This window comes from Polypterus senegalus, chromosome 2 (assembly GCF_016835505.1).
Source record: "Polypterus senegalus isolate Bchr_013 chromosome 2, ASM1683550v1, whole genome shotgun sequence".
Lineage (NCBI taxonomy): Eukaryota > Metazoa > Chordata > Cladistia > Polypteriformes > Polypteridae > Polypterus > Polypterus senegalus.
The window spans coordinates 154,032,484-154,046,667 of NC_053155.1; the positions used below are offsets into that span (position 1 = coordinate 154,032,484).

The window sequence follows — 14,184 nt, forward strand, 5'->3', positions numbered from 1 at the left end:
TTTCCACTCTAAAACTCCACTTCACTCCCAGAAAATCAATCAATTTTGAGTTATTACAAATACATGTTGAAGCAACTATCTCCAAATATTACAAATTACTTTATTGCGTTTTTAAATGTTATTTCATGCAGCTATATTCCTTCATAGCATATACATTAGGATACTTATACAGTCCTGAGATTTGTGCACTCCATGAAATACTGATATAAAACATTGCCTTGTTTCTCAGTCAGTGGACTGACATTAACATTGTTTGAAAACTTGTAAGAGCTAACAAGCAGGAAGACATTTACAGTAACATCTGTTTGCTTTTTCATATATTGCTTTTTTTTTTTTACTGTTATAAATGACGAGTTTTTATCTCAAGGTTAGAGCCTTTGATGTTGCTGTTTAATTCAAAAACAAAGCATTCAGTTTTTTTAATTTCTTGCTTCTCTGACCAAGACAGCTGCAGTAGTCAAATTAATTGGCTATCTTGGGATACTCCTGATATCTAATGGGGCGGGGTTTAAAGGGTTAAATCACACTGGGACACTTACCAATATTTCAGTAACAGATGCTTTAGTATTACATTTCAGGCGAGTTTTGATTGACTGGCATAATAAAGTTCCTAATTTGTAATAAAAATTAGGGATTTAAAAAAATGTTAGATTTATTTAATACTTGCACTCCAGAAGCAGATTTTTTTTTTTAAGCATAGGCAACATTTTTTAATGTGTTGCAGAAAAAAGCACCTGCTCAGTGCAAGAGCTGTTTTCTGAAGTCTGCTTATCATCTGCTTTGTCATCATCAACATCCTTGGTTTAATTCTGGGTTTATCGAGGTTAACCAGTTCAGCCCCTCAAATCTTTTTCTTCTAATGTATGTGGTTTTGTTGATTCTTTGGGATGAGACCCATACTTTTCATATTATCTAACACCTCCTCCAGCCAAGTCTTCTCCCTCTTGACATCAACCCCATCATCTTCTCCATCTCACTGTACCTTTTCACCCAGTTATACACAGACTTTTGCTCCACATACTGTATGTGTGGCCATAACACCTATTGTCTCTACATCATCCTTTGAGTGTCTGATCCTGGACTATGAGTCCTGTCGTGGTAGACCACTGGACCTACTGCTGCAGTTTGCCTAACAGGCAAAGATTAGAATGGAAGATGTAATTATCTATCTGGTCCACAAAGCCTATTTTCACCTGGACAAAAATAGCAGCACTGTGAGGATTATATTTTTTTAAATATTCCTCCAGTGCCTTCAATACCATCCAGCCATACCTTTTAAGGAGTACACGCCGAAATATAGAGGTGGATGAGCGTGTGTCCTGGAAAATGGACTACCCGTCAGACTGACTCCAGTTTGTGAGATTCAAGGACTGTATTTCTGATATGGATGTGAGCAACCCTGGAACACCACAAGGAACAATTCTGTCTCCATTTCTCTTCACTCTGTACACCTCAGACTATAAATATAACACAAGGTCATGTCACTTGCGGAAATTCACAGATGATTCTGCACTTATGGGGTATATTGATAAAGGGGATGAGGCAGAGTATAGGAGTCAGTTGGAGAAGTTTGTTTTCTTGGTGCAAAGAGAATTAACATCAACAAAACCAAGGAACTGGTTAATGACTTTCACTGCACCAAAGGACCTCTGTGTCTGGTCACTATTAAAGGAGTGGATGTAGAAGTGGTCCACTCCTGCAAGTACTTTGGGTACACATTAATAACAGGTTAGACTGTTCTCTGAACACAGAGGAAATGTACAAGCAAAGGTAGCAGACTCTTATTCCCAAGGAAACTATGTTCCTTTAATGTTGGAAGTGGCATCATTCACCTCTTCTACCACTCTGTGATGGCTATTGCAAATTTTATACTATGGTGTGTTGGGCCATTAGCATAATTTCAGGACAGACCCACCAAATCAACAAGCTAATTAGAAGGACAAGCTCTGGACCCTCTGGAGGTAGTAGCAGAGTAGAGCATTAAAACAAAATGGAGTGTCATTGTAAACAATTCTGAACATTCTCTCTCTGGCACACTAAAACTGAGTAATTTCAGCCAAAGAGTCATTCAACAGAAGTATGCCAAGAAAAGTTATTGGGGCTCCTTTATATAAACACCAGTATGCCTGTGTAATGCCTCACTGTGGCTGACAGACAAGTCAGAAGATTTTTCTTTGCTCAGACCAAAGTTTATGTATGTATTTATTTAGTTATTTATTCATCTACCTATTTGTATGTATTTATTTAAAGTGGTTCTATAAAAAGCCAAAATGTATTCTCTCTCTGTCTAATGTCAGCATTCATATTCCTTCAACTCTGTGATAGTTGATGCATTTATCTGATCATCCTCCTCACTGTCCATTCTTGCTTAATTTTATATTCTGTGTTCATTGGCCATGTCAGTCCAATTTAACAGGCCACTCCTTACACTGCTTTCATAAACTTTGCCCTTTCAAGTCAGCATGGTTCCCTTAGCAGTCAGCTATGAGAATTTTTCATGCCCCCTCACCCCTTATATGCACACCTCACTCTGCACTCATCATCTCACCCTAAGTAGCAGATCTTCCCATCTTTCTTCATAGCAATAATTGAACAATTTCCAATATCCAAACTTACACTGTTTACATCAGCATTCTTCACCTCTCTTTTACAAACTTACACTCACTTTGCAGGCTACCTTTTACACCTCCACATTTTTCATGCACCCACTTCTGACAACCCATGCGTTGAACTGAGTTTCTGTCAACATCTGTTGTGACTATGTGGCAGTGGTTTTCCAAGACGGCGGCTCCTGTGCTCCATATTCCTACCATGTAACGCTGGTTGCTGCCGCTGATGCTCTCCTAGCTGCAAGAATAGTACAGTAATCCCTCCTCGATCACGGGGGTTGCGTTCCAGACCCCTCGGCGATAGGTGAAAATCCGCAAAGTAGAAACCATATATTTGTATGGTTATTTTTATATATTTTAAGCCCTTAGAAACTCTCCCACACTGTTTATAAATATTCCCCGCAGAGTTATACGGCATAATCCCTTTGTATTCTCTTAGATATTAGGTAAGATTCATTGAAATTATGTATATAAACACACTGTTTATATAGAGTAAAATCTAAATATTATTTTAAAGATATCGAGTGTCTCCGATATCACATATGGTACAGCCATTACGATAGACAGGCCACCAGCAATAAATACGTACAATGCAAGAAAAATAGTATACAGTAAATGTGTGTACAGTGACACTAAACATAGTACATGTACTAAGTACTGTAAGTAGAAAATTAATTATGCTTACTCACCAACAATGACACGATGACTTGTCTGATAACAATGAGTTTAATTTTACTGCATAACAAAGGAGAGCATTACAGCCCTTAAAGGAGCCACTTCAGGTGATTGCGTAGCACTGCCGTTGTTCTTCTTTTGGCAGTCTTCAATCCAAATCCCTAAAGCATGATTCCATCCAGACTACTGCATTATTACATCCATTTACAACTCGTTTTGCACCCTGGTTTAAAGGACACTGCGGCCGTAGATCTTATATTCCTTTCCTACTTTTAAATAAAAAGAATCGTAGCTTCATTGCTGTAATGGCGTCCTACAGCGGTGTAGATTTTCCCTTCCTTCAACAAATGCAAAACGTTTACCTTTTCAAGCAGATCGTTTTGGAGCCATAATGAAGGGCTTGACTATGCACAAAGATAAACACAAAAGAGCACAAAAGTTAACTCTTTACAGAGCGAAATTGATGCTGAATGAGCGAGACGAGACTTCCTGGTTAACACTGCATTCAGCACACAGGAACTTAACTGCGTGCTCTGATTGGTTAGCTTCTCAGTCATCCGCCAATAGCGTCCCTTGTATGAAATCAACTGGGCAAACCAACTGAGGAAGCATGTACAGGAAGTAAAAAGACACATTGTCCGTAGAACCCGCGAAGCAGCGAAAAATCTGTGTTATATATTTAGTTATGCTTACATATAAAATCCGCGATAGAGTGAAGCTGCGAAAGTTGAAGCGCGATATAGCGAGGGATTACTGTAAACCAATGGCAGGGAAACATGACTGCCCCTCTCAAACCCCTGCCTAAACAGTATTTCACTGGGAAACGAACACACTTTACCAGCTCTTTTACGAGATCAGCTACGGCTTTGCTCTCTTATTGCGTAACAAGCTTCTCGCACGATTATTTAAAGGACAGAGCCCTGGACAGCCAATTGCTCACTCTTATGTCCTTTCTTCCCGCAACCACGTCTGTTCCTGCTGCTGCTTCTGAAACAATGAACCTGCTCGACGGAAGACTTTGTGTTCTTTTAAGATGAAGGGTGGAGCTGGAGCTTGTCATTTGCCAGTTGTTACCTGTGCACTTGTGTGCCAAAGAAACTCCTGTTGAATACACTCTTCTGTCGGTTAAATACATTTAATCTTTCTTATAAACTCTGTGTCCTGTGCAACTCTACTACCCAAGCTTGACAATATCCTGTACTTGGCGTTGTACCCCATCTTCTTTGTCTCTTGACCCTTTGCCTCCTATCATCACCTTGGTGTTTCCTTCATTTACTTTAAAATCTTTTGCCTCCAAAATAGCTTTCTGTTTCAGTATTTTCTATTTTCTCCTTCAGTTCCACTTCAGATTTTGTTATTAATGCAAGCTCATCAGCATACAAGAGCTCCCATGGCAATCCTTCCACACACTTCTCTCGTACTCTGGTTATCACCTTCAACACTATCATGAAAAGACAGAACAGATCCCTCAGGTGCTTTACTATCCCCATCTGCTCTCCAAGCCAGCATTTGTGCTTCCTCATTCATTAATACTTCAGACACTAACCAGTCATCCATGCCTAAATTTCTGAAAGCCCACTTCACAACCTTTAATGGCACTCTGTCAAAGCTTTCACCAGATCTACAAATGCACACTCTACAACAAAGATCATGTCTGTTTTTCCCTTTCTCGTGCAAGAAACTCAATTGCATTTTTTTCGCTTTCACTTCTGATTCTGGTCTCAAGCATTCTCTCAAAAACTTTCATTACCTGCTTCAAAAGATTAGTCGTTTGCCATGAGTCCCAATCCAGTGGATCACTCTTTTCTTTTTGCTTATGATCTGCATACAAGCCTTATATTTTTATATCATTTATGTAAAGTGAACTATTAAGAGTCTGGTACTATTTTAAACTAATGACTTCATGTTTGTTCTGTAATTGCAGGTTGGTGGAAAGGAATGAAACATTTTTTACCAGCAAAGGGTGGTGAAGGTGAAGAATGCCAAATTCGTTACAGCAGCTCTGAAGTGAGCCATCTTGGGGCAAGAGAAGTGGGTCCAGTCTTACAGACAGAGCCAGCAGGTATAACCTAAACAAACAGGCTGGTAATAACTGAAAAGGAAGTTTTTTCATTATGATCAGTTCTGCAAAAAATGTTTTCTTAAAATGAAAGGGCCTGCACTTACCCCATGTCTTCATGAATGTCCTCAGTTTTGATTGTAAAAACAAGCTTAAGACCTACCTTATTTTTGTTACATTCTAGATGTGACATATTATATTTAGAATCTTGGTCACTTAAATGTTTATTTTGTCACATTAGCACCCATTTCTGGCACAGTCAAGTGAAGTGTTTTCTATACATGCAGTGCCATAGTTTGTTCACATCTTACACATTACATTGACTATTATTTATTAATTATTGTTTGGTATTGAAAACAGGTTTTTATTTTTTGCAGTTTTTATCATTTTATTTACATTATTAAGTAGTGCACTTTTTTTTTTTTTAAGTATTAAATCTTTCTGTGATGTTCCATCCAATTTATTGTAAAGTATTTATTTGCTTAGAATCTGTGGTTTGGGTTCTGGATTAATTAGGGAAGTAATATTTTTAATATAGGTTTTCAATTTCTATTGTGACAGTATCTGTGCCTATTTGTTTCAGGGGAGATATGGCAGCTTGCATGGAATTTATGTGCTGTTCCATCAGTTATGAGGCAAAGTTGCAATCTGTGCATTTAAGTAATTGTGGCAAAATTTAATTCCTTTTACTCAATTGATCACCAAGTCTGTCACTGTGCATTTTAATGTAAACTGATCTAATGTTTCTTTTTTTATATATTGCATGTGTGCCTATAAAAAAAGACCCTTTTTTCCTAAATATTTTGCTTCCTGTGGCCTCTGGTCATTAAACCAAAATGACATTAATTTTCTCATATGCTCATACAGAGCTGCAGTGGACTTCCAGGTCTATCTGTATTCCACAGAATTGTACAACATCCATAATCCATACATCCATTCTTTTTCAAACAAAGTGTACACTTGACCAACACTTTAAATGAAAAATCTGCTTAAGTTACTTTTTGTTCCCATCCTTTTTTTTTCTATTGAGTCTAATGTGCTTGGCACAGTATCCTCCCCTAAGCGTTCATGTACTAGAACAGTGGCTCTCAGCATTCACTTTTCAGGGCCGTCTGTAGCTGTGGGGTTTTGTTCCAGTCAGTTTCTCAATCAGTCAGTCGTACTTACCTTTAATTGATCTTATAATTTAATTAGCTGACCAATTTTTTAAATATTTTTTTGCCATTTAGAAAAGGGCAACTATCATATTTATTCTTAGGGGAAATTAAGACATATTTTAAATTCACCTTCTCAGTGGAGATTGCTTTCTTAATTGTATCTGAATATGGCCAATTATTGTTAAGCAGTGCAGATACCAGCATAAATGTCAATGAAAGGAGCAGCTACTTCAGAGTTACCCATTTGTATGTCTATTAATAAATAGTTATCTAATGAACTAGAGCATTAAAAAATATATAAAAGGAAAAAAAATATCCATCTAACACAAATTTCCTGCTTCATTCAGTAAAAATCTGGCAAAAATAGTTTGTAATTTGTGGATGATTATAAAAAGCATAACTGGGGGGGAAAGGCTTACCTGCTTGTTGGAGTCTCATTAAGGGAAGAAATGGGTTGGAACAAAAATATATTTCTCCATCAACACCCACAGAGCAAACATTGCATCTGTAGTGCTCTTTCCCAGCATGAAACCATAGTACTACTCACTAATCAACGCCTCTTTTCTTAACCTAGCTTCCACTACTATTTCCCATAACTTCATGCTATGGCTGATCAGTTTTATCTCTCTGTAGTGTTACTAGAGTTCTGCACATAACCCTTATTCTTAAAAATCAATACCAGTATACTACTATGCCACTCCTCAGGCATCCTTTCACTTTCTAAGACTGCATAAAACAGTTTGATTAAAAATTCCATTGCCAGGTTTCTTTGTCCTCCTTCCTCTGTGCAGATGTTACGCCATATACCCTTCCAGTTGTGTCCCTTACCACATTTGCTGTAGTTATAATCTGGTAACTCTTTATTGCCACCTAGTGCCTCCTCTATGATCTCCACCTTACAGTTTTTCTTTTTCAACTTTAACCATTTGATCCTTGGCTCTGCCCTCACTCTCCTCCAGTTCCTGATCCTTAATGTCATCCTACAGACCACCATCCTGTGCTGCCTAACTATGCTTTTCCCCGCAACCACTTTGCAGTCTCCAATCTCCTTCAGACTGACCCTATTGCATAGGATATTATCTGCCTGTGTGCATTATCCTCCACTCTTGTATGTCACCCTGTTTTCCTCCCTCTTCTTAAAATATGTATTCACTACAACCATGTCCATTCCTTTTCACAAAATCAAATACCAACTGACCATTCCTCTTCTTGACACCATACTTACCCATCACCTCCTCATCCCCTCTGTTCCCTGCATCAACATGTCCATTGAAATCCACTCCAGTCACTACTCTCTCTCTCTCTCGGGTACAATCCACCAATTCATCCAACTCACTATAGAAATCTTAAAAAGCACTTATAAATATTTATTGTGTTTGGAACATACTGTAGGTGGGTTAAATGACTTGCTAAGAGTCCTAAATTGAAGCAAGAATTAAATCAGTAACCTTGTGGTTTAAAGTGTCCTGCTATTGCAAATGGTCTTGGATAAGACATTGGCTAATTTCATTAATGTAGGAGAACTGCAGCAAAGCATTGAGTTAATGCACATCATTTTGTGCAAAATCCTCAGCAGGTCTAAAGTACCTGGGGATATTGATTTTCATAGGAGTCTCGTGGGAAGCTTGACATTTTAAAATGGCTATTAGTATAATGGACTTAGAGGCCAGTCCATGGTTGGTTCCTGACTTGGCTTAATGCTTCCAGAATCAGCTTCTTTACCCAGTGATCCTAATTCTAGCTAATTAGTTTCAAGAATGTGCTGCAAAACTTCTATAGAAAACAGCCAAGTTCCTCTACATTGATTGTTTTGTGCATATAATAAGTTAATAGGAACATTACTTACAGTACTAGACTTTACAAACTTTTAATGTACTTTATTTGATATAGTAGTCCTTTCAAATAGTGAAACCCCATCACAAAGTAGCAAATGGGTTTAGATATTTTATCCACCAGTTTACTTTTATTTTTCCTGTAGCTTATTTATAAAATACAAATTTTCAAACAAACTCTGGTGAGTACTTAATTGGGGAAAAATGTCAATGTGTGTATATTGAGGGGACGCTCAGTTTTTCTTTTTATCCCATCAAGTCATGCTACCCAAGTTACACTGAGACTGTAATGGTTCATAGGAGACAAAAAAAAAAAACCAGAACTGATTCATGGGGTGCATAAATATGAGCATTTGACCATTGCATTAAGAATATTTGTAATATACATGTGGGGGCACGTTGGCATGGCGGTAGTGCCGCTCCCTTGCAGTAAGGGGTCTCCAGGTGTACATTTAGTGAAGAGAACCTTTATTGCAGGTATGACGTGGCTCCAATAAGCTGGATATATAAATGGGTATCACACTGGTTTAACTGACAAATTGTGTAAATGTTTGGTTCGTGAGCTGGTGGTCGGAGACACGAACATAGAATTGAATGGATGTTCATCTGAGTGGACTTCCTTTATTGCAGAAATGCTGTCTCTGTTAAATGTACCAAACCCCCCTATTCCTATCCTTCCTTTTTCTTTCTCCATATAACCAATCACCACACAATAAATGTCTTTGTGAAAGTAAAACTAGCTATAAACTTAGGACACAGAGTTTTAGCAACTTTTAAGGAACTTCGTTATACATGATAATTATGCCATCCATTCAGGGTTGCGCCCATCCCAGCAAGCATCGTGCGCAAGGCTGTAACAATTCCCGAACGGAGCGCCAGCTCATCGCAGGGTGAATACGAGAACACACATACACTAGTAGCGTCAATTTAGCATAACAAAACCCCACATTCTACGTGACTTTTAAAGAAAACTGAAGCACGGCAAGTAAACCTACCAGAAAAACATGCAAACTCAAGGCAGGGAACATCTGGGACCCCCTTGCTGCAAGGCAGCAGTGCAACCTCTACGCCTCCATGACCCCACATGTTTAACACGTTTTAATGCATTTCATCATGAAAATATCAAGTATTTATCTTAGCATTCTAAATGTTCAGGGAGCAGTAATATCATGAAGTGAATGTATTCTGTGTGGCGATCGCTGCCTGTGGCTCCTCTCAGTGCAAGAGGGGAGTCAGTTTAAGAAGCATGTAGCAATTAACATGGGAAGGGGAACTCTTAATTCAAAGCATTTAATGTGCTGCATTAGTTATGGGGTTTGAGAAAATCTAGTAAATTTAAACATTGATTTTAAGATGAAGTTTACAACATTCTACATTAATGACAAAATAAACTGAGAATAAAGTCAACATGGCGACTTTAATCTTGACATAAGCATCGAGATTAGAGTGGAATTGTCGAGAATAAAGTCAATATCTTGACTTTATTCTCAACATACACTTTTTTTTTCTTCATTATGTCCGTTTTTTTTTTCTTTCTCCATGGCCCTAATACACTTCCTTAAGAAAAGACACCGTACAACTGCTTTTCCTTAAAAAGTAAACCTTATGAACCACAAGCAAAGAGAGTTTTTCTTCCTTATCATAGCTGTTTTGTTTTGAAATTGTAGGGGACATGATAGCGAAAAGTGAAATTGAGTAAAAGATGCAAGAAAAGGAAAATAATATGACAATTACCTGAAGGCAATTAATTTTTTAAGGTATACATGTGTGTGATCAAATTTATTTTAATGTTATTTATGTATTACAATTTTTACAAAGGACCAAGATGTAGAATGAAAAAAATATAGAACCTCCCTCACGTTATGAGTCAAAAAACAGGGAAGATATTACCCATGTATAAAGGAAAGAAACTGAAAATTGTACAGAGCATACAAGATGAAAACTAAGACAAAAACGTCTCTAAAAGTTTGAGACTTAGAGACTATACAAGCATGTTTGTTGTGTTTGGTTGATCAGAAATGTTTTTTGCTACTCTTAACTGATTAAAGAGTTGAGAGCTAAGTTAGCTTACATTGAATATTGTATGCATGTTTGCACCAAAAATAGCAAAAAATGACACATTTTGTATTTTTCCAATCGAGTAAAAATTGTAATACAAAGAAATGCTATTTAAACAAGTGAACTTGAAAAATTAATGCAAGTCTGTATGATGTGCCAGGCAAAAAATGGACAAAGCACTCTAACGGACTCTCCCCACATTTTCTTACTATTTTTTATTTATGTCTTCATTCATTTATTCATTCATCTATTTTCAGTGTTTTAAATATGCCCTCTTTGAAATACTATACATAGTTCTTTTTATCAGCTTGAAGTTTAATAATTAATTTTCATTGAGACGCATAAATCAAAAGTAAAATTGATTACATTTAGGCCTTACGCAATGGTACCAAAACAACTTAAAAAAGTAACTGAAAAAGTTTTCAGCATTCTGTTTTCAGTGCAGCGTGTTCTGAGCTTTGGCTTAGGCCGACAATTTTCACTTCCGTGCCACAGTAGTGTATATTGTAAGACAGCTTTGAAAGATTGTCATGGCGTGGTGGTAAAATTGTTTCTGGCCTCAGTGGTCAGATGTGTGACTACCTTAAAGGTAAGTAGAGTTTATATGCAAACCTGACAGATGGCAGAGATTTTGGTACATTTAAGTGATCACTCCTAAAACATCATACCACCAGATATTAGGAAAAGAGGCTCAATGTGTCAAGATTAGCTGTGGGGCCTAAACTGTTGCTGGTTAGCTTCCACTCTTCTACACACAAAAAAGAGAATTCAGATTGGAAAATTTGATCTTGTCATCTATACAATTTCACAAAGCAAAAGTTTAAAACCTAAATTTACCAAAATGTAATTTCCTATTTATGATTCTCCATTTGAAACAATTAGCAATTATTTTATACAGAGTAATTCACAGTTTGTTTTTTCTTTTGTTTTTTTTTTTTTAAAACAGAGTATGCCCAACCCCTCGTTAGTGGATTAGTGGGAACCCTTCGTCAGCGGTCCACATTCAAACCAGAGGACAGCATTGACCATGACTACTCTGATCCTGACCCCTATGATGCACCGCTTCAAGGGATATATCATGCATATGCTGAGCCACTCCCAGCCTCTGGTCCAGAGTATGCTACACCAATCATCATGGACGTATCCAGCCATCTGCCTGGTACCTTACCTCACACATCAATATCTACTTTCAAGTCTCTGGGCACAACTGTCAGCACCAGGGCGGACAATAATGTCTCTTCTGTGCAAGAGCAGTATGACACACCAAAAGGTATTCCAGGACCTGTAGAAGTGGATTTGCTGTATAAAGTACCACAGAGCATTGTGTAGATATTAACTAATAAGGGTTGAATGAGTGTCATTGTAAAATGAATGTAAGTGTCAAATGTATGTAGCCATAAGACCTCAGTCTTGTTTTTAAAAAAGCACACATCACTGTATATTTTACAGATTAGTGAATTCCACTCAGATGTAACTTAAAGTTCAGTCCTATCACTGATACAACAGACATGACATTAGTGTAAGCTAGGAGGTATGTTAAAGTAAAAATATTTCACCGTAAATGGTAAAAAAAAAAAAATCACTCTTTATAAACTTGGATTTTGAATACTTAGACCTGTACTTGTGCCTGTTTTGTACTGTATTCTTCATAGTTACTGAACCACCCTATTCAGATATCACTGTAAATCCAGATATCCTTCTTAAAAGTAAGGATTTAAATAAAGTAATTGATTAATTTATTGAATATTCAGAACAAAATAAGTACATTACAACTCTACTGTCTTTTTTTATTTTATATCAAACCTGAAATGTTTACATAACATTTGATTACTCTTTGGGTATGCGTGCAAAAATACTTTTGAGTTGTTATTTTTGGTTTCTGTATAATAGTGGCCACAATTACAAAGCATTTGATGTGATTTGCAGTAAAATTGAAAAGCAAGTACTGCTCATGTATTTGCATCATTTCATGCTCCTGTTCTAGAGCATACTATAGTATAGGAGTGTAGTGTGGATTTTGTTTGAGTTTATGATAAGTAATGTCATTTTAGTTTTTCTGTAAGTAGTCAGTGGACACAAATGGTACAAAGCAGTATTGAATGCACACATTGTGATGAATTTTATTTTAAATTTCTAATTTAAACTTGTTTGTGCTAGGTGACAAGAATGGCTTATCTAGTTTCAAAATTCATGAAGCTGAGTATCGAAACTGTAATGCACATACCAAAATAGGCACACAATGTGCCTAGAAAACTGACTTTTTATATTTATGCATAATATCCATTCAGGTCTGTCTGCATTGGTTATGGCATTAAACTTTCTGGGCAGATTATGAAGTTTGTTTTCAAGTATATGAATGCATTATTCTAGTTTGCTTTCATAATACTGAAGTTGAAATCTATAGGTCAAACATGAGCTTCATGACAGGTTTATTTATCTCTTCTGTATTCATATTGTCAAATTCTCAACCCTGCTTAATGCAATTCAGGGTTGTAAATTTTTTGAAAATAACATTTAGAAGGCAGTTACTAGAATAGGAGCTGTGAGCTGTTAATCCGTTTGGATTTGCCAGTTGTGATTCTTAGAGTTAAGCCGTATGTCCTGGTGTTTAAAGAGATGATTACTCAGTAGTAAGGTGATTAATGCCAAAATATATTTTAAGTAAAAAGTTAAAATCTTTTACTTTCTAATATAATACGTAATTCCATGTATTTCTGTTTAGACAAAGGCAGAAAATGTTTAACCATGGTTTTAATGTTTTTAGCACATATTTTATAATTATTTCAAGACCCTGTTTTGTTTCCCGTTTACAAACCTTCCATTTAGTTGGTGATAGTAGGGATCTATCTCAAAGACATTCATATACATTTGCTTTTTAGTTTGTTGTTTTTTGTTTTTAACTTAAAATGGTTAAGGCACAAATATGCACTGAAACACAAAGCATCCATTTACTCATGAAATGTTTATCTGTAGTTCAGGGTCTATGTGAAATTTCTGTTTAAAAACAGTGTAACAGAATGGATTTTGAAAGATAACAGCTGCAAGACACTTAATGTCAGGAGATTTTTGCTGCTATAAGGTTGTTGTAAGATTACTCTGTAAAGGAACGCACTCAATGTCTGCCGTTCTGGTGATCATGTAGATGTTATGCTTTTATTTGTTCACTTTTCACATGTGTGGCATGTGAAGATTTTGATCAAATTCGAAAATTTGCTTTTACATATTTAAGCATTTTATACATGATGTTTAATTTGTCACAACTATAGTATTGAAGGTTGAGTTAAAGCAACAGGTCTCTAAATTTTTAAGAGGAACACAATCAAATAGCGAAATTAGAATTTTAAAAAGTACCCATTTGTAACCTTCATTTGGCAGAAGCGTTCAATTTATTATTTTTTTTTATATTCTTGTTTATCAGATTGCACAACAAAATATGAAGCCGTCACTGTATTTTTAAGTGTAAAATGCACAACTGAGCAGTTATTCTATTTGGCACATTACAGTAGTTTATTAATGCTTAAATGAATATTATAGGATAGCGAGCTTCAGTTATCCAATCAAGTTATAATGTTGGCAGCCTATAGTTTATTTGATGAAGATGTTTGGATAAACTGCTTTGTAGATGGCAGAAAGAAGTTGAGGCCGCAGATGATATATATGTAGGTTACAGTTCAGGCTATTCACTTTTTTAAAAATTGCATCTACACTATGCTACTGTAATTGTTGATTGTTCTTGTATCTGTTTTTGTCAGATCTTGCACACTAACTTTGTACATAGCTGTATAATCACTCTT

General features: G+C 36.5%; 1 protein-coding gene across 1 annotated transcript in view; it reads left to right on the top strand.

Moving 5' to 3' along the window:
* dcbld2 (discoidin, CUB and LCCL domain containing 2) overlaps positions 1–11,969 on the top strand; it is a 140,481-nt gene extending 128,512 nt beyond the window's left edge. Inside the window, exons 14-15 of the mRNA XM_039744866.1 lie at positions 5,209–5,346; positions 11,337–11,969. Of these exons, the coding sequence (XP_039600800.1) occupies positions 5,209–5,346; positions 11,337–11,719 (521 nt within the window). The 3' untranslated portion in view covers positions 11,720–11,969. The remainder of the gene's footprint in view (positions 1–5,208; positions 5,347–11,336) is intronic.
* The last annotated feature ends 2,215 nt before the right edge of the window (positions 11,970–14,184 follow it).